Source organism: Cyrtonyx montezumae, unplaced genomic scaffold, assembly GCF_038088225.1.
Source record: "Cyrtonyx montezumae isolate F1298 unplaced genomic scaffold, pur_monq_1.0 scaffold_20, whole genome shotgun sequence".
Classification (NCBI taxonomy): domain Eukaryota; kingdom Metazoa; phylum Chordata; class Aves; order Galliformes; family Odontophoridae; genus Cyrtonyx; species Cyrtonyx montezumae.
The window spans coordinates 1,659,101-1,678,613 of record NW_027071937.1 but is presented as its reverse complement, the minus strand read 5'-3'; the positions used below and the strand labels follow the sequence as shown (position 1 = coordinate 1,678,613).

At 42.7% G+C, this 19,513-nt stretch overlaps 3 protein-coding genes across 4 annotated transcripts in view; 2 read left to right on the top strand and 1 right to left on the bottom strand.

The window, feature by feature from the left end:
* The window catches only part of PTGS1 (prostaglandin-endoperoxide synthase 1), a 145,433-nt gene that overhangs the window by 75,981 nt on the left and 49,939 nt on the right, over positions 1–19,513 (top strand). The gene's annotated exons all lie outside the window — the stretch shown is intronic.
* NDUFA8 (NADH:ubiquinone oxidoreductase subunit A8) lies at positions 1,102–6,226 on the bottom strand. Its single transcript, XM_065737370.1, has 4 exons — positions 6,121–6,226; positions 5,887–6,050; positions 5,019–5,184; positions 1,102–4,615 (listed from the first exon to the last, which is right to left on the bottom strand). The coding sequence occupies exons 1-4, from the start codon at positions 6,169–6,171 to the stop codon at positions 4,478–4,480; spliced, it is 519 nt and encodes a 172-aa protein (XP_065593442.1). The 5' UTR covers positions 6,172–6,226; the 3' UTR covers positions 1,102–4,477.
* On the top strand, positions 6,312–19,465 carry MORN5 (MORN repeat containing 5). Of its 2 annotated transcripts, none has more exons than XM_065737368.1 (5): positions 6,312–6,385; positions 6,456–6,603; positions 6,680–6,791; positions 7,275–7,406; positions 18,813–19,465. In XM_065737368.1, the coding sequence occupies exons 1-5, from the start codon at positions 6,312–6,314 to the stop codon at positions 18,890–18,892; spliced, it is 546 nt and encodes a 181-aa protein (XP_065593440.1). In that variant the 3' UTR covers positions 18,893–19,465. The 2 variants fall into 2 exon arrangements, with proteins under 2 accessions (XP_065593440.1, XP_065593441.1); XM_065737369.1 differs by lacking the exon at positions 18,813–19,465 and adding an exon at positions 7,628–7,690 and having other exon boundaries at positions 6,336–6,385.

Sequence of the window (19,513 nt, the reverse complement as noted above, 5' to 3'; positions counted from 1 at the left end):
AAGAACATGCAGGTCAGAATCCTTTTGTTTGAGCATCTGCAATAGACAGATGCAGACAAATGTGATCTAAGCTATTTCCCAGGCAGCAAGGGCAGCAGCAACAAGGAGATGCCTGGGATGGAGGCAAGATAGAAAGGCTTTTCACTTATTAAATGCTGTTATTTCCCTGCTTTCAGTCCTCTTACTCCTGGATCCAGCTAGATAAAGCAAAGCTCTTCACTCTCAGCAGCTTCTGCTGGCGTCCCAGCCCTGCAATAGCCTGGAGCAGTTCCCAGCCAGACAGCAAGCTCAGAACACACAGCACAGCTGTCATCAACCACAGATATCACATAAGAGGAACCTGCACCAATGTACACGTTGCTTGCCAACGCTTTTGCAATACATGTAAGGGAATTGAAAAACTTGCCTTTGAAGTAGAGAGAGAAAAAAAAAAAAAAGGGAATAACCCCTGCACTGCTGAGCAAACTGACCTGCCTCTGGTGCCTGAGAGCTGAGAACCAGCTCCCTTTCAGCATCTGTCTGCTGAGATAATTTACTGTCCTAATGTACCAAGTAGTACTGCAGACATTTTGCTTCCAGTTTGCTGGGATGTATTTTCTCTGCCCTTCTCCCTTTACCGAGATACTATCTGTATCATTCCCAGCCATGCAGGAGATGTCTCAGAACAGACTGACCTCAAGATCCCACCAAAAAGGGCTCATGTGCAAATTATCATAGCCATAAAAGCATTCACAGAATGGCAAGGTTACATTTAAGGCCATTTGTTAAAGTCATGTCTATCACTAATAGAACAAATAATGTGTTTTTACATGAAGTTAAACACTGCAGTCAACCTGCTTTCTGTATTTGACTGTCACCCACTGCTGGCACTGGCCCAGCAGGTTCAGAACTTTTCTGATTCACAGGAGCAAATAAATCACACTGGGGTTTCCCAACAACTTCTATCTACTCTGGCTGTCTTAACATCCTTAACTTGCATCAAATGTGATTGAGGCAATCACAATTCCTTCAACCCATTTTCCTTCCTCTTCTTGCTTCACACTCAATTTAGGAGTGGGTTTTTCTTCTATGGAAAGGACAAAAAAGAATGAGTTGAGACAGTGTTTAAGTGAATTTTATAACAAAAAAATATATTTAATCAAGTTTCTATTAGCAATACTGAATTAGCCTTAGGACTTCCACATTAGCAAGATCTCCACACAAATACCCAAAGATCAACTTGGAAGCAGCCACAAGAGGGAGTCTTAAATCTCCTATTAATACCCAGATGGATTCTGCTTCCAAAATGCTTTTAGTAGAAGAGTAGACAGCAAGCCTTCAAAAACTAAACAAAGTTACTGTGAACTCCCAGTTTCCACTCTGCCTTCACAGAAATATCTTTTTTCTGATGGTAAAGATTCTGCAAAACCTTTGAAGTTTTTTCTCTACTCATGAATGGGCAAAAAATAAAATAAAATCCTACTTCATTTATCATGGTTACATTCAAGAAACAATTGAAGCCAGAGGAAGAATACAGGAAAGGCTTTTGTCCTAGCAAACCTCAAGCCTACACACGTCTGAGAAGCTAGTTCAACCTAAACTGAATTCTAGAAGTCTGTTTTTAAAAAAAAACAACAACAAACAAGAACAGTGACATGCAATAGAATTACTAAATAGGCAGGAGGGCTTATTAAAATCAATTCCTTCCCACTACTTTCCCAGATGAACAATTTGGGGGCTGTAAGCCAAGCAGGTTTTGCTGCTGGACTCTCTGTCACTCTGGCTAACAGGACATGCCCAGCTCTTTCACCCTGGGAAAGGAGAAGAACCTTTTAAGAACAGGGGGTATCAAACTGCCAGATGTATCTTGCAGGGGTACTTTCTCCTTGGAACAATGTTGTGATGCTAGCACCTCAAAAGAACTCCAGAAATGCACACTCCTCCCTTACTAAGGCTGGAAATAGCAGTAGGATTTTTCTCCTCCCATCTACACTCACAATTTCTGCCTAATGCAGACCACAGCATGGGACAAACTACCATTACTTTGGCTTTAAGTTCTATTAATTTCACACACGATTAAAAGCTCTGGCAGAGCTTAGAGCCTACAACATAACAAATAGCACTTCTCACATTGCCAGTAAAATATCTGCATTGAATCTGTGTGCGTCTGCTCTCCATCTGCCAAAAAAATGTCAAGATACATTCCTCAAAAATAGTTTTATGGTCTTTACTCAATCTTGACATTCACTTGTTCTAAAGTTTCCAAAAAAACATTACAGCTCCAAAGGGGGAATCTATGTTTGAGTAAAGCCACACAACAATTTTCAACAGAAATAGCTACATACAGGCACTGTCCAAAGCACCAAGAAACAGACCTCTGGCAAGACTTCTTGTGGAGATACAGCCAGGAGATAAAAGACATGAAGTAACTGCCTCAAAGTTAACAAAAGAAGTACACATAGTACAGCTGAATTCTACCTGACTTTATGATCACTTCACTATCCTCCTCTACTGCACTCTTTTGTAAATTCACCTTCCCACTCCTGCACGAAACTTAAATGGGAACCTAAGAAAGCAGTTAATTCTGGCTTTTAAACAAGACCAGCACATCATTACAGGATCAATAACCTCCAATCCAAAATCTAGTAGATTCAGCTGTCATGGAAGATGACAAGTCTTAAGCCACTGAGGCTGCAGCATAAATCTTTTTTCTCCCCTTACAATACGAGTCAGTGTAAAGGTGGGACTTGTAAACATGTCCTCCCCACCTGCTTATGAATGTCATTCTTTTCAGAATGAATTTAACAGGAAATTAAAAGAAAACAAAACACTGCAACCTCCAATTATGATTAGGGGCCGACTACAGGAATGTCCACTCAAAAGCAGATGATCAGTACCAAAACGTCAGCATGTTGTATGGGACAATTTTCAGCTATTACCACGTTTTGCCAATATCTAAAATATATTTCTGTAAGGTTGCCCAAGAATTTGAATGGGCCAACAAGATAAGATGCAATACATTTTAACATCACAGGAAAATGCATCTTCTACTTGATGATACTGCAGTTGAATGCAATTAGACCTCAAACTTCTTATAATTTCAATCTCTGGGGAAAAGAGCTTATCCTTCTTCAGTAATATATGGCTGCTCTGAAATACTGGCAGTCATCTGTAAGGAGAAACTGCAAAGGCTTAGACAAGTAGGTGTTAAGGCAGCATGATATGTACATTAAAATGCAAACATGTATGCCACAGCACCTGCTTTCTGAGTTTCAGTTTACATACCCAAATAGAAACTAGCAGGAATCCATCAGCCACACCATACATGAGCTATTCTTAGATAAAGGTTATATAATTTCTCATCTAGCTCCATGGATCCGTGCTTCAGCTACTGACACATAACAGCTTAATCCTACCCCAAACAAAGAGATGGTAAATCTTCAGATCTTGATTTCACTGTTGGTCTACTCAAGGAGTAACGTACTATTCAAGTATTTGCTGTGGATCAGACTACACAATCTGGCCAAGGTCAAACTGAACTGCACACAGCTTTGTGAAAACAAGTTCATTTCTTTTTCCTGTCCTTCGTAATAAGGTTCTTCTCATCGGAGAAGAGCAAAGGAAAGACTAGATTGATGGAACATAAGACCTAGATATTGCAGAAAAGAGAGCTTAGTCAGAGAAAGCTGCCATAATCCTCAATCAGAAAGAATCAGCGAGACAAAACAAAGGACTAGCCTCAAACCCCATGTCAGCTCCTTCAGAAGAAGGCAAGGTACCTTCTCACACTGCTTAACAGAACAAAGTCCTTCAGAAGACAATCTTTCTTAAAGGAGTTGAAACTTCAGTGTGATTTTGCTGATGGAATAGTTTGCATTCTCCATTAACAAAAATAACCAAAAGCAGCCAGCCAACCTGAACAGGCTTAAGTAGCTGATAATGAGGTTTGTGTTATTGAAAGCAGTACTGATCTCAAACCCATCAAAACCACCAATTCAGACTAAAGACTTACTCCTAGGCAGGTCCTAGGTAAAAATCTATACAGAGCAAGTCCCTTGGGAAAAAAAAAAAGCACAATTACTAGCTGCAAGTTTGTACAGGAAGACATTGATCTTGCTAGCTTTCAAACTTTGCCTGAGGCAAATGACAGGGCTCTCACACTGATTTTTGATCATTTGAAGCAGTAGTCAAAGATGCAAACTAACTTTATATGCACCTTGGACAAAGGCTGGCAGCCACTATCAAGCAGCCATCACCACTGGCATTAAGAAGGCACCCAGGGCTGAAGGACTGCAGAGAACACAGTACAAAGTGGAGATGCTCACACATCATAGCAGCTAAGAAATATAGACATGTATGTTTAAAGAAAATCTGCTAAGTCACATAACTTTTTTTCTCTTTAATCATGAAAGTTAAAGTTATACTCAACATGTACTGGACAATTTACATTTGCAATCTGCATATCTTTGTACTTTAGTTATGGCACAGTCTGCTCACTTTACCAGGTCCAGAAAAAGAGCCTACTGCCAAATGGAGAAGGCTTCAGCTCTCCTTCAACAGGTGGATTGGGCTCTGGCCTAGGTCTAGAATGATAGGCATTCTCAGGGATAGGTCGGTCTGTTTTCACTTTTGTGACCTGTAAAGACAAAGTAAAGAATTGTGCAACTTCTCTGGCATTTAACAGAAAAGCTAGCTTAGAGAAAATATCACCAGACCACACTAAGGACACAACATGGACTTGGCATTTTATACATAGTTATGTCATAGTTAGTTCTACAAACATGGGAGCTTCACTGCTAAAGGAAGGGTCACTGCATTACAGAAGAGTAAATTTAGTGAAGAAGCATGAGCAAAGTACACGTCTTCCAGGCACACTAGAGAATGTTGACAGAATCCTGAGTTCTAGTAATGTCTACAAGCTTCCCATGTTGAGTTTATGTATGACCACCTATGGTGGGAGAAAAAATTGACACCTGGTCTGGAAAAATGCACAGATGAAAGAAGAGTCTGAGCACCCAATCAGAAAGGCAGGCAGTTACCTTAGAGAGCTGGCCCAGGTCAGGTCTCACCCAGCCCAACTTCTCTAGCACACAGTTATCAAATACTGCCTGCTGCTTTCGGCATCGACGGAGCTCCTGCAAGTTGCTATAGTCAATGCACGTCCAGTATTCAGTAAATGGCTCTGCACAGTGTGTCTTTATCTTCCTGTAAAAGATTGCAGAAAGAAAATTGTTGGCAGGCTGTATAGCTTTAAAGTTTTTCTCTCTTACTCATTCAAACCTCGACTTCTGAATTTTCCTAGATGTAATTCCTCATTCCACCTAAGGCTGTCAGAAGTCAATACCTGAAGCACCACTGAACAGAACTTAATGCCAGCACCACAGAAGTTTGCACTGCTGCAGCTATAAGTAGGAACAGCAACAACTTCACCAGCATGCAAAAAGTGTCCTTGTGAAATAGATGGACACAGCTTTCCCATATGGGATGTTCCTTTTGTTAACTACCACAGCATACATCACACGGTGCTCTAATAATCCCCAATTACTCTGATGTCTTCACCTCAGAAAGGAGGGAGGCTTTGATTACCACCTGTTACAAAGGAAGAGGATATGCTCTGAGCAAACTGAATCAGGTGCTCCGCTAGCAGCCTAACAACACAACGCCGACACACAGCTCCACCTCTACTCCTGTCACAAGAGGTCCGTTTCAAAGCTACTGAAGTTTTACAGTAGCAAGTGTGTGACAGAGGCGACAGAGTGGAACTTCACCTCGCTTTCCAGATGTCACGACATATCCACGAGCAACAACCCACTCCGCAGCACAGCACTAAAGGACAAGGTCAACTTGAAGCACACAGGACGGCCTAAGAAGCGAAGGAGCCGCGTGCTCCCCACCCCACCCGCTGACCTGAAGAAGTCGAGCGCGCACTGGTTGACCTGGCGGCCCTCCTGCAGACACCTCCGCGGGTCCTTCTCCTCCCAGCGGCACAGCATGAACTCCTTGTTGGGCCGGTCGCACTGCGAGCCGTAGTGGTGGGCCGCGGCCTTCAGCACAGCCGAGCTGACGGCCACCTGCAGCGGGGCAAAGCGGCAATAGGAGCGGGCTCCCCAGCAGCGGGGCCGGGAGCAGCCCGTCACTCACCTCCTGCACGTCGAGCTCCTCCAAGGAGGGCACCTGCACGGTGCCGGGCATGGCGGCGCCGCTCTCCTTGAGCTCCCCTCAGCGCCCGCGCGCCACGGCGCATGCGCCGCCGCCGGGACGAGAGGAACGCGCATGCGGCGGGGGGCGGGGCTTCGCGTTCCGCGGCGCTGTCCGTCGGCGGCGGCGTTGCCATGGCGACCGCGCCGCGAAGCGCAGCCATGGAGGTGACGGGCAGCCGCTACTGCGGCCGCACCGAGCGCGGCAGGTGGGCTCGGCGGGGGGAGAGGGGACGGAGTCGGGAGAGAGCGGTCCCAACCGCCCCTCTTCTCCCGCAGGATGGAAGGATGGGGCTCCTACACGCTGCCTACGGGCACCGAGTACCGCGGCGAGCTGAGGGACGGCACGTTCCACGGGCAGGGCGCGCTGCTGTTCCCCGGCGGCGGCACGTACCGGGCGCTGTGGCAGCGCGGGGTGCCCGCGGAGGTACGGCGGGACGTAGCGGGGGTCGCGGCCCGGGAGCTGCCGGCTCTCACCGAGCGCTCCGGGACGCGCCGTTCAGGGGAGGTTCACTTTTGCAGACGGCCTCGAATACGCGGCTGAAAAGTGGCGTTACTGCGACGGCTACGACAGGAGGTTCTGCAGCGAGATCTGCGCCGGGCTCAGAGCCGCAGGTACCGACGTGCGGGGCCGCCCCGCTGCGATGCGGTGCCCCGGGACCCCCGCGGGGCAGCGGGACGGAGCCCGTTACTTCGCATCCACATCCCGATGAACCGGGCACGCGCCCATCCCACGCAGCCCTTCACGAGAGCCGGATCGGACCTTTGTGTCCCGCCTGCGTTTCGCAGGAGCCGTTCCCAGCGCTGCTGGGCTTGGTTAGCGGCCGCCTCGGCCGTGCTGGCACCGCGGCTGAGTGACACACCACAGGGAAATGGGCGATGTCTTCTTACCCCGTTTTTTCCGTGTGTTTCTCCATTTTCCCCATCAGCAAAATCCAAACGTTTCATAAAATCCGTTGTAAAGCGATGATGTTGTTTTTATGGCAAACGCCAAGGAGATGTAATATTTCTCAGCTATTTTGATCAAAGACACAAATGCAAGGGGAAAAAAAAAGCCAAAATAAAGCAAATCATTTGCCGTTGTTGTTTCTAATTTAGGCAATTCCCAGCTTACAAATCTGGATCCTCCTAGAAAAATCCCAGAAGGATGTTACGACTGCGGTGATGGGTTCTATAATCCTAAAACCAGAATTGTCGTTGACTACAAGCTGAGGTTTCTGAGAAACGCAGGTATGATCAACTTCTTTGGCAACATAAACTCTGGTAAACATACTTGGCATATCTTTTAGGCTGGGTGGTTAAAGCAGAAGCTTCCAAAAGTGATTTGGTTCCGTTATCACTAAGCTAAAATAGTTATTAAATCTTTGTTTTTATCAGCTATTTATGTATCCCCAGAGTTGTATAGATCGCATTTTGTAAAATTACAGTGAAATAATTGTATTCCCATTTAGGATCTTAACCTCAGGAAAACCTTCAATCCTTCCCATTATGATCTCAAGGAAAGGAATGGCAGTAATGTGTGCAGCATTGCTCCTGAGAACTGACAGGCTCTACTGTGAACCAGCAAAGAGCTTAAGCATCTGCTTATCTTTAAGTGTGAGAACAGCCCCCAACTTTAGGGCTGATACCTTGCTAAATAGGAAACTGTCCTGTCACGCTCTAGAGCTGTGTTTTGAGAAGAAACTGGCAAAGACTGGATCTTGTGGATCAGTACCCAGATGAACAAACCTTGATGAAATTCAGTTCTCATCAAGAGGGAAACTTTACACATAATAGACAAACAGAAGAACCCTCAACACCAGGATAACTCAAAGAGAATCTGACCTGAAAAAACTGCTTTGTATTCTGTTATTTAAACTGTGTTTGTCACCCTTTTCAGTACATATATACTTTTCAAAGGAACAGCTCTCCTCTTTTTTTCTTTTCTTTTCCTAACATCCAAGTCACAAGACCTGATGTTTCTAGAAGACAGAACACTGCATTTTCAGTGTACCACAGTTTAACAATTTTGTTGCTGGGAAACTCAATTTTTTCAGAATATTTACTATTTGTTGAAAAAAATTCTGCTCAGCTCTACTTTCAAGAGCTTTTTTAAGTGTGCACTGTGATATCGAAGGAGGGAAGTGAAGGGGGGAAGCTAAATGAATTGGAGATACCATCTGCTATAAAATATACCCTATGATACATGGCCTGTTTTATAAACGTTGAATAAAAACTGATCCAGATTATTACAAATGGCATCGATCCAAAATACTGGAATGCAGTGGGCCTACTGATGAGGAAGATAAGCAACATGCTTTCCAAAAACACAGGAACCTACACAGATTAGTACAGGAGGGAACGCCTTGGAATTCAATTTATTGTTTTTTAATCTGTTCTTTGAACTCATTGTCCTTGATGACAATTATCTCAAACCCTACAAATCATATCAATCAATATTCACTGAGCAGAACGGCGCAGCGTGCGGTCTGAGAGTTGCTGGAGATGTGCTTTGTGTGACCATTCCCCTGCGAACACGGGACACAAAGTTAATCTTGTTGATGCGAGTGTGAAGAAGGAATGTGTCATGTAGGCCATACCCTTCCTCTTAAGAACATGAACACAATTGAAAAACCCAGCACTTGTTCAACATCAGAGGAACTCTTTCTGCCCCAGGAGAGATGATTCAGGGCACAAGGCCACTGTAGTTAAAAAAAATTTAAAAAGCCCAGCTGTAAGCAGAAGAAACTGAGGAAGAGGCTGGAATGACAGGGAACAGATCCAGAGTTACTCCATTATAGGTTGGGCAGGAAGGAGCAGGAAAACCTCCAGGCTTCCAGCCAAGTCTTGAAAGCATCAAAAGCAGATGGTAGGAAGCATTCAGGAAGTTCTTACAACAGCTTGACAGGTTTACCAAAACGACACTATCTTCCTCAGGTCTGGAAGCAGGCATAAAGAATACTCCAGCTCTCACCTTTCACCCTGCCCCTATTATGAAGCAATTTCTGATTGTTTCTTGGCTGTTTGGGAAAACAGAGCAAGGAAACATACTGCCTTGGCACTGACTTTCCTGCCAAACTGGCAGCATCCAGATACCATTCCAAAAAACTTAAAAAAAACCAAGAAAACAGCAGTCTCCATTTACAATTACAGAGTTTGCTTCCACCACTTCTTTGTCAAGATGAGTGTTCATAGAGTACCGTAGAGACTCCTATTAAATTTGGCAAGCTTTGCATTTCACTAGCACGGAGGTCTGATCCTCATTTACTTAGAGCTCTTACTGCTAAAGCAGAGCAAAGGCCCATCATGAAGATATAATCAGGCCCAGAGAATAAAATGACAGCAACAGTTCTGTTATACTTTTTCTCTAGCAAAGTTTTCCAAATTCTCATTTCAGTCTTGCAGCTATTACTCCATCCCCAAACCTCTGTTTCCTTGGGGATGCTCAAATTTCTCTTCATTCTTCATATGTTCTTCAATTTTTTTCTACTATTGCGAAGTACACAAAATTGGACCCATAAATAAGAATAATAATACTGGTTTGTAAGGAGATATGTTGTTTATTTTAAAAAGGCACTGGGACTGGACTCCTGTTTCAGTCAGAGTATTCTTTCTTTCTTTTCCTCCCAGAAATTGGTCTCCTGGCACCTTTGTAAGAGAGTTTAGTCAATAGAAAGATGGGAGGATTTCCCAATTTTTCAGGGAGAAGTAGGAAATGTCTGATGCTACGCTTAATGCAAAGCAGGTTGGAAAAAGAAGAGAAATGATTCAAGTTTTAGGACCCCCAAATATTGGAGAGGCCCGTAACTTTCAAAGAGAAAATAACTGTCAGAAATAGAAATCTTGTTCTCCTGAGGAAAGCACAACAGGAGATTGCCTGGGTCTCTCTTCTGATGAAAATTGCTCTGTTTCTCCTGCAGCTCTCCTGATGCTTGGTTAAATAGTATGAAACACACTTTTGCTCTTTGCAATATGAGAAAATTTGTGCTTCTACTTTTGTGTTCCACTTTCAGGTTAAATTAGTATGAGTACAGTGTGTAGGGTGGTAGCTTTCTGCACCGCAGTCGGTATTACCTGAAATATGTGCATCTCTTTATATGCTATCAAGAACAGGAAGACACGAAGCCTACATTTATGCTATAAACTCAGTCAGCTAACTGAACTAATACGCATGTTTCTAAGAGCAGGATTAGGCCCAGAAAACCAAGGCAACTGCCCATTAAGAGGAGAGGTTTCAGTGCTGTTGCAGTCCCAAGCCAACCAGCAATCAGCCTAGCATTTCTGCAAGCCTGAAAGTCTCATAAAAAGCAGCAGGAAAAGACCTGCTGTTTAAGGAATCGTTATAAGCTGAAAAGATCAAGACTCCAGAATATTATTTTATTCTAGTTTTAGACCATCCAGATTTCCTTGGTTTTGAGTCTGACCCAACTGCACAGGCAAGTTTGAGAACACCTTTTAATTTTAAGCCTTAATAATCATGGGCTTATTGTTACCTCACATTGTTAGTATGGGATGAAGGTTCTCAAGCTTGGTCTGAAAGGATTTAGAAGCTTTTATTTTTTATTTATTTATTGGGTGGGGGTGAAATCAGCAGAGATTTGGCCATATCAGGCTTACCCAAGTATGTAAATCCATTAGATAAATCTGCTATATTTAGGCTTCTTTGATTGAAAGCTCCAATGCAACCCACACCAAGCACCATCTGAGAAATTAAGACTTTACTTGTGTGGAAAACATAGTTGAGAAACAGCCATAACCACTGAATAATTTTGTAGGGTAATATTTCTGTACCTACCCTCACATACCCCGAATTCACTCAGATCTGTGTGTGCTCTCATAAACTACTGCAGGATTGGGTTTGGGGTGAGGACCTGGCAGTTCTTCAGGCCTGGAGTATTTCTGGAGAAAAGACTGCAGGTTTAACTTACAGCTGACTACAGCATAGGGGAAAAAGAAAAGACTGCATTAGGGATCATGCATTGATCTTTAATCCCTGTTCTTCTTTGAAACTGCCCATCCTGATGATGGTGGGAGTGGATGAGCAGTCTGATTCCAGGCTAGTCTGCAGTCATTGCCTAAGAATGTAGGAGCTGTTTTGGCAGATGCCCTTATTGCTGAGGAGGGGAAAGCCCCAGCAATACACGTACACGGGATACGGTATTTTTGTTCGAATGAATTTAGCTTCCCATCGATTTAAATGTCTACTTACAACACAGAACCATTTAATCTTTTGTACGTTTGTTTCTTTTTTATTTGACTTAAGACACTGAATTTAGATGAGGTTTAGTTCCTACATATTGAAACTCTTAAAAGCTCTTCAAATAATTGTTCTTTGGATACTTGTTAAGCTAAAGAAATCAGTTTTGATCGGCAGTAAAAGTTCATGCTATTTTAAGTGCAATGCTATAGCTATTTTCTGTTGTATATTTAATCATTTTGAATTATATGTCATGTAAAAGATTTTAGCTCTGGGGCATTTGCCAGATGGCTGATTCTGCATTTCACACAACAAAAGAAATAATGTTTGTGTAAAGCTCTTAAAAATAGTTGGTAATCAGTATATTCTACAACGAATAGGATCCAGACCTGTTTGAAAAAAAGAAAAAAGAAAAGAGCACACAAAAAACAGCTTTTGCAGAAATTAATTTAGAGAATTTGGTCTCTACCTCTGAGCTCTGAACAAAACAAATGGTGTCTATTATTTGCTGATTTTTTTTCAACATTTGATAAGTTAACTGAGTTGTAAATTTTATGTATTTTTATGTTAAATGGCATTTATTGCAATCCATTGATCTTTTTCCTTTACTTTGTCTGACAAACTTATTTCTGAAAAAAGGAGTTTGTAAAATAGAGATCCTATGCTACTCTCCATTTACAGCCATAGAGCAAACAAATATGAGAAGCCTTTTGCTTTTCTTGCAACAACCAAAGCTCTCATCCTTCCTGCATTCTCTCCTGACTTCTGCTGACTCCTCTTTCTGGCCTCTTTCATTCAAATTCTTCTGAAATACCTTTGCAAAAAGTACTTTGTCTCTCTGCCGTGGGACTCAGCTTGCTTTCTTTACCCACAAGGCTCTACACAAGTCCATACAAATCCACCTTTTGGTCTTGTCTCCTCCATCTCCTGCATGCCTTTTTCCCTTGCAGCTGGTCCCAGGGCAGTTTTTCTGCTCACATTGTTATAAATCCTCCATTTTCTTGTATGTACTTTCCTGGCTCATTACTCCTGTGATTCTCAGAAGGCTTGAAAAAAATATTACACTAAGAAGAAGGTTAGATATTTTTCTGCAGCTATTTAATCTGGATCTCCAAGTCTCTTTTCTACCTCTTCCTATTTTTACATAAGTAGCTTTTGTCCTGATGTGAGAGGTGCACACCTAAGTAACACTCAGTGCTCAACAAGCAAGTTGTTTAGGGACCCAAACATTAGAAGGCAGAGATTGCTTCAATGTCACTGTAGAGTGCATATTTATTATGACTTCCTGAGTATCAAATTCTGTTCAGATGACAGACATGGTTGGAGGCCACTCATCCATTTAACCAAGAAAATATTTTTATATTAAACTCAGCTTAAGTGCTTTAATATAAAATATCCTCTGTTGAGTAAAACTGATCATTAGATATAAATCATGTTGGTTCATACTATAACCAGCAATGAAAATAGTGGCATCATGACACAAGTTACTACAGCAATTTCAGTAGCTGCAGCTTTTGCAGATGTGCCATTCCTTGTGGTTTCCTGGTCTTAAAATACTTATCGTTTTGGAAACTACAAAAGTTCCAGTTCCAAACAGTGGCATGCCAAGAAAAACAGCTTTGTTCGTGAGCTAGCCATCCCATTGTGAACACATTAGACAGGTTATTCACAAGTCCTATAGGCACTTACATTCAGCTATACCATTCACGTGCAAACAAGTTTTACAGGAGATGGGAAGTTCATTTTTGGGCCATTTTGGAATTACAGTAATTAAATGTAAATGGAAGGGTGAGAATTTGTGGGTGGAAGCAAAGGTTAATTGAAAACATGTTTTCCATTTTCTTGCCAGCCTTGATGTTGGTGAGGTCAGGCGCAGTAAGGAAAGAGGTGCTAGGGATCCAGAGGGGCAGTGGAAATGAAAGGGGTGTGCCAGGCAGAATCCAGGGCTGAGATGCTATCACATACAATTGTGATTGTGCAGTGGAAGAACATGATAAACCGCGCTGCGGGTGACAGGAGGAGTCAGGCATGCAAAAGAATTAACTGATATTGTTGTTTACAACATCCTCCATGTGCTCGGCCCTCTACAAACAGAGAGGAAACTCAGCTCGAGCTCAAGGATGGTCTCCTGTAAACATGTGCTCTGATAAACCCTGCTCATGGGAAGCTGCTCGGACACCTGGCTGTGTCTCACAGCCACAGGATTGTGCTGGAGCATGAGCCCCCAATGGAGGGACACATCAGGGCACAGCTGCTTCCCTCCCTGCTCTCATAGCTTGTAATAGCAGCAGTGAGCAAAGGGATGATGCATGCTCACACCTGGTCCCAGCCCTCCATTGTGCAGAGGTGGGAACCAAGGATCTGGATTTTGGCACACATCAAGCATCTGGCATAAATAGAGCCTTTAAGACACCAGAGCCACGTGCAGCTGCATAGCGTAGGATGAAGACCTAATGCAGAGTCAGACCAGAGGTAGGGAAGGTTTTTGAGTTGGACAGTGTAGCTCTTCCCCTATGTAAGCCACCACACATTCCAGTTTCACTGCAGTGCATCACTCTATGTACCCCCAGGTAGTTCCCCAAGAAAACACAAGTTAGAGAACAAATCCTGAAGCCTATAAGATGATGCTGCTGTTTGCTGGCAGTCACGTGTCATGGCTTACAGAACCTCAAGAAATTTCTTGCAGAAGAAGTTCCCATAAGCAACACAGAACAGCAATAGCTAGAAGCAAATAATTCTGAACTTTGCAATATACATCAAGCATAAGAAGGTTAAATGCACCTAAATTACTTTGTAGTTTCAAGTCACCCCTTAGAAGCACCCTGCAGCAAGCCCCCCTGACTTTTCAGCTGTTTCTAATTGCACTTGTGAGAGAAACACAGAGCATGTGGTTGGGGAAGTCACTCCTACCCCTACTTTGCTACTTTTAGACTGAACATGGAAAATTAGGTAAAGGGTTTAATTTTGCAGCAGCGTTGAGCTCACCATAAAATATCTTACAGCATTTTTGACAGAATTGACCATCACATGGACCTTTTCCTAAATTCACCCCAAACAAGGAAGAGAGCTACAGGGCAGTAATTGTTAAGAAGAACTAATACAAGAGGTGTAGGGTAAATAACCCCCAAGAATGGTACTCAACGAAAATAGTATGGAAAACGGTATATTTTAATAGGTCTATATAGATGATATACAGATAACTAGCAAAAGAGAGTGGCTCACCTTTATGATGATAGAGACTTGCCATTGACTCCACACAGGAGAAATCTCCAAGAAGAGATCCTTCCCTGGTGGTGGTCAGCCCTTAAATGGGGTTTGGGAGAGGTGGAGCCAGGCTCCACCCCTTCCAATCACACAGGTGTATCACCTCCACCTGTGCCCCGTGGCTGACTGGGTGCTCACCTCAGGTCACCAATCAGTGGTTCAGGCCGTGATTCAGCAGTTCCCATACAAGAAGTGCTCCTTACAGAAGCAAAGTAGGACCAGCAGGCTCAGTTGGGTCTCAGTTATATAAAAAATGTTCCATCACAACTGATACACCCGCACCTAGATCACAGCAGATCCCTAGGACTTACACCCCAGTCAGTATTCCAGTGGGAACAGACACTGCTTTAGAGATTGGTCATGCAGGTGGCTACCAGGATTGGCTCCATATGCTCTGAGTCTGCTTAATGAAAACAGCTTGAATTAATTACTTAAATTAAAAAGGAGCAGTCTCAGGTTGGGCTGGCTGAGGATCTGTCCCACAGTATTCAAAATCTATATTGTGGGTTGTAGAAAACTGATCTTATTTTTGATTGAGACATACAGAAATCATTTGTGATGTTCAGTCAATAGTAACACGTATTCTAGCTGCTCATCCATTAAGATCTAACTTTATCTCTCTCTGCTTCAAGATTTCAATTCTATGCCATGATAATGGTGGTAATATTTCATTAACTTCAAACTAAATAACTTGTTGATGTTGACCAAATGAAAAGGAACACAACAGATCTCTGTAACCTTTTCAGCCACATCTTTCTTGTTTACCTTCAAATTAAAACATCAGTCCTGTTTCAGCAAAGTATGTCCCCTAAATGTATATTCTGCTGAGGAAAATAAAATAAAAAAAGAATAAACTTGTAAAGATAAATATGCTGACACCACATTGAGCACGCAACATGAAGAACCCCATACCACCTAATTGTGCACAGGGTGATAATTTACCACTGATTAAAGAGTTTGTATTTTTTTTTTCAAATCTTTTTTAAAGGGAAAATTACTTCTGAAGGTGAAGATGTGCTCAGACAATCATATTAACATATTCAAACAATTGTAATTTGCAAAATAGTAATTACAACTCACTATCTGGTAGCACTAATCAAACTTCAAGGTTTAATTCCATTTTAAATATTGATGAAATGTGATTCTCCAATCTAACCCTGGTGTTGCAGGGTTATGGAAGCAGCCAGTGACAGAAAAAGAGGAACATGTAGTTAACAGGCAGCTGCCACAAAGAAGGATCGGCATCTGTGATTTAAATTGTTAGCTGCACAGTCAGGTAGAGTGTAAAAAGGGTAGTCAAGAGGCTGTTAAGTCCATTGCTGCCAATTACTAACAATCAGGGAGGAGCTTTAAGACTTGTTCAGTACAATAAACCCAGTTTGTCTTGTTTCAGGGGTTACTACTGAAGAGGTTGCAGCTGCACTGATTCAAATAGCCCTAAAACTACAGTAATTATCAACCAGTCTTCTTTAGTGTAGCAAAAGTATGTTTTACCATAGCTTAACTCTTTACATTCTAATATTTCTCTGCCTCTTCTCCCGTAGCTGGCCCTGAAGCCATTCTGATGTCTGGTTTTGTGGTTCTGGTTGTGCTGGATCTGTGCTTTCCTGCTTTCCCTTCCTCTTACCTACACTGAGGAGCAGTTGTACAGCAATCTCGGGTTGGATGGCAGTGCTAGGATGTGCTTTCGAATATCTATATTTTTATTAAGTCATTACACCTATATTTCATTTTCATACACAAAGCTGAAATCCATACAGCTCATTCAGTTTTTGCAGCTGATTAATTTAATTTGCATGGGATCTGAATGCTGCATGAGCATTGTGAGGCTGCTCTGGGGAGGCTGACAGCACGGCACGATCTGCTCGTGTAATGGAAACAGTGCAGAAGGAGGCAAGGCAAACCAGGGCTGTGCTGGAAACCCGTGACACAAAGCCAGGTGTAGCATCTGCCTTTCTCAGTGCCTGCAGCCCCAATGCTGCTACGTGACCACAACAGATTTCTCACTAGGAAGGTGGGCTGATTATTTCTAGTGCTTGACGGAGCCACTTACATCATTACCCAAATATGAGCTAGATAGTGGTGATGTGTAGCATGTTTAAGGTTTGTTTATTCCTTCACCATGACAGAAATAGACAAAGTTTCATGTCTGTGCCATTACTACAAGCTCAGACAGAGTTGGTTTTTTTTAGTTAGGGAGATCCCAGCTAAAACCACAGCTACCCACACTGGACAATGTCTGTCATAGCCTGGGCTCACGTGATCGCCTCATTACAGAGCTGGAACACCTAGTGCATAGAACAAAAGCCAGCACATTGATTACGGCTTTGATGTTTTTAAGAAAGCTGAAGGACCACATTTGCATTCCTGCTGCAGCCCCCAATGGAAGCTCTGCCTGTGTCAGGATTGCATGGTCTGCCAGTGATGTTCAGTGCTCATCTTTTTAATTTTCCTTTTAGCATATTTTCCAGGATTTATTTTCTCCTAATTTATGTCTGAATAAGAAATATGCCATTAAAAGGATCAGTCAGCATCAGCAGCCCTTCGTCAGAGAGCAGGCACTGTGCAAGGAGCAGAGTGCAGGGAAACTGCCTGGGGAAATGTCCTGAGATCTACAGGCCTTCCTGAGCACTGTGCTTAGGGTGCCAGGGGAGTGCTGCCCTTCTGACAAGGGACAAATGCTTTGGCACGTGCTTTACTTCAGCCTGAATTGATCGGGATGCCAGCAGAGCTCCCTGGGAGCAGCACCTTGTGAGAAAAGAAATCTGCACTCAGCTTGCAAGAACAGAAAGGAGAAAAGGAGAGGGGGCAGCATGGAAAGGAAAGGGAAAAAGGGAAAAGGGGAAAAGGGGAAAAAAGGAAAGGAGCAAAGCTGTCCCTTCAAAACCCACTAGGATAATCAGTAAGATTTAGCTACGTGCTTGAAGACTCTTGTACACAAACCTAATTCATCACACACCCTTCTGTGAATGTTCACTTCTTAGATTAGCACAGCTCACGCCTTTTACATTTCAAATGCTATTACATCACTTTAACCCAAAGGAACAAGTCTCCAACCAAAAGGTTTCCATGAGAATCCACGAGTCCCTTCCAAGGAACAGGCCTCATCCTTGATCTGATCTGCCCTTGCCAAGCAGGAGCTCTGCAAGGAGGTGGGATCCCGTGCTATGCCAAGAGATGCTCACAACCCCAGCACCACAGCCCCCTCTGCTCCCTCCCAGGAACCATCTCTGCTTTTAGGTAATAAAGGCTGCTATAAAACCCTTAACACTGAGGTAGAGACAGGCGAGAAGCACATACCATGAGAATTTGTTAAGACAGTGGTAAATGCAAGCATCAGCTCTAAAGGTATTTAATTTATATAAAAATAAATACTCCTATTGTATTTTCCTTTATCCAGGGCTTCCTGGTCTACTGCACAGATCTGTTTCCCCCTAAACAAACATGACAAAATGCTGTAGAACAGTTTTTGAAGACAAGACTGTTTAAGTCCCTGGAATTAAGACACCACGATTTACATTTGCCAAGTTATTTTTCTGTAATCATACACATTTCTATTCAACCTTTGCTGGACAGCTGTTTTTTCCTACATTGTCTCTGACATTTTCTTTCCGCACTTTCATGCTCTGAGAATATGGCAGACACGAGTCCTAACAAAGAACACATGAGATGCTCTGAGATATGCCTCTCAGTAGTGTGTCAGCTTAGTGACACCTATCACAACGCACATTTCAAAAACAGCACCATCAGAACAACGGGAGAGGAGAACCCAGGCTTTGACTGCTGATTTTTCTTTGCCTTCACTTTTCATAAACTGACAAGCAACACGGACATAGTATTCAAGAAACGTGTATCTCCATTTCTGATCATTGCAACATAATTCCTACACATGGTCAAAAAAAGCCAATATATATTTATACACATACGTATGTGTAAATCTCAGCTCCACCCAAGTCCATCTTATCAAACAGATGAGTAATCAGAAGCATTAGCACAGAGCCCATATCTCCTGCATAGACAAATTCCAACACAACAACACATGATCTTTTTAAACAAAAATATGTTCCAAGTGCTGCCAATGGCCAAGAGCGGGGTTTTTTCTCCAAGAAAAAAATGTTTGTTTGAGCGGGACGCTGGTCATTCAAAGAGCAAACGTGAAACAGTGACATTTGGTGATCTCTTTCTCTCCCTTTCAGATGATGAGGAGCATGAGTGGATCATCCAGACCTGCCGGAAAGCTGAGGAGGGAGCACTGGGGCAGAGAGCTAGCCCATGAAAACTGGCTCTGGTAGACAATAATATTCCGAAGTCAATAATCTGATTGACAATGAGTCTAATTTGTCATTGGGTCTCGTATCACCCTTTCCCTCTACAGGAATATAATCTTTTTGTCATCTTTGTCAGCACAAACAAAAATGGAAATAATCACTTAATCAGTCATGCTGAGAAAAAGCCATGAAAAAAGCAGACTGCTCACAGCAATATTCCTGAGAGGTGTGTGCTGTGGTACGTACACACGCTATTAAGCCTGAAAACAATTCGTTAAAAAGAGTGCCTCAGATTCAGTGTTGAAGTCATTCAAATCCATCTTAATCAACATTATTTTCCCAGATTTTAGTTAGCTGTCCTGGTGAATTCCTTTCCTCTCTTTTTGCTCAGTACTTTGATATTGATTGATCATTGTAATAATGTACACCAGAGGTATTCTTTAATGACTGGTTTGCTAACTAGGAAATTATATCCATTTACTACGAACATTTGTTGAACTCTCCTGAAGCCAGAGTTTAACAAAATAATAAAAGAGGAGAACTGGGTGGGTTGCTGCTTGATTAGTAAGCCAGAAAGTATTTAAAAAATAAAATAAAATGGAATTACATCATTTTCTGGATGTAAGTGC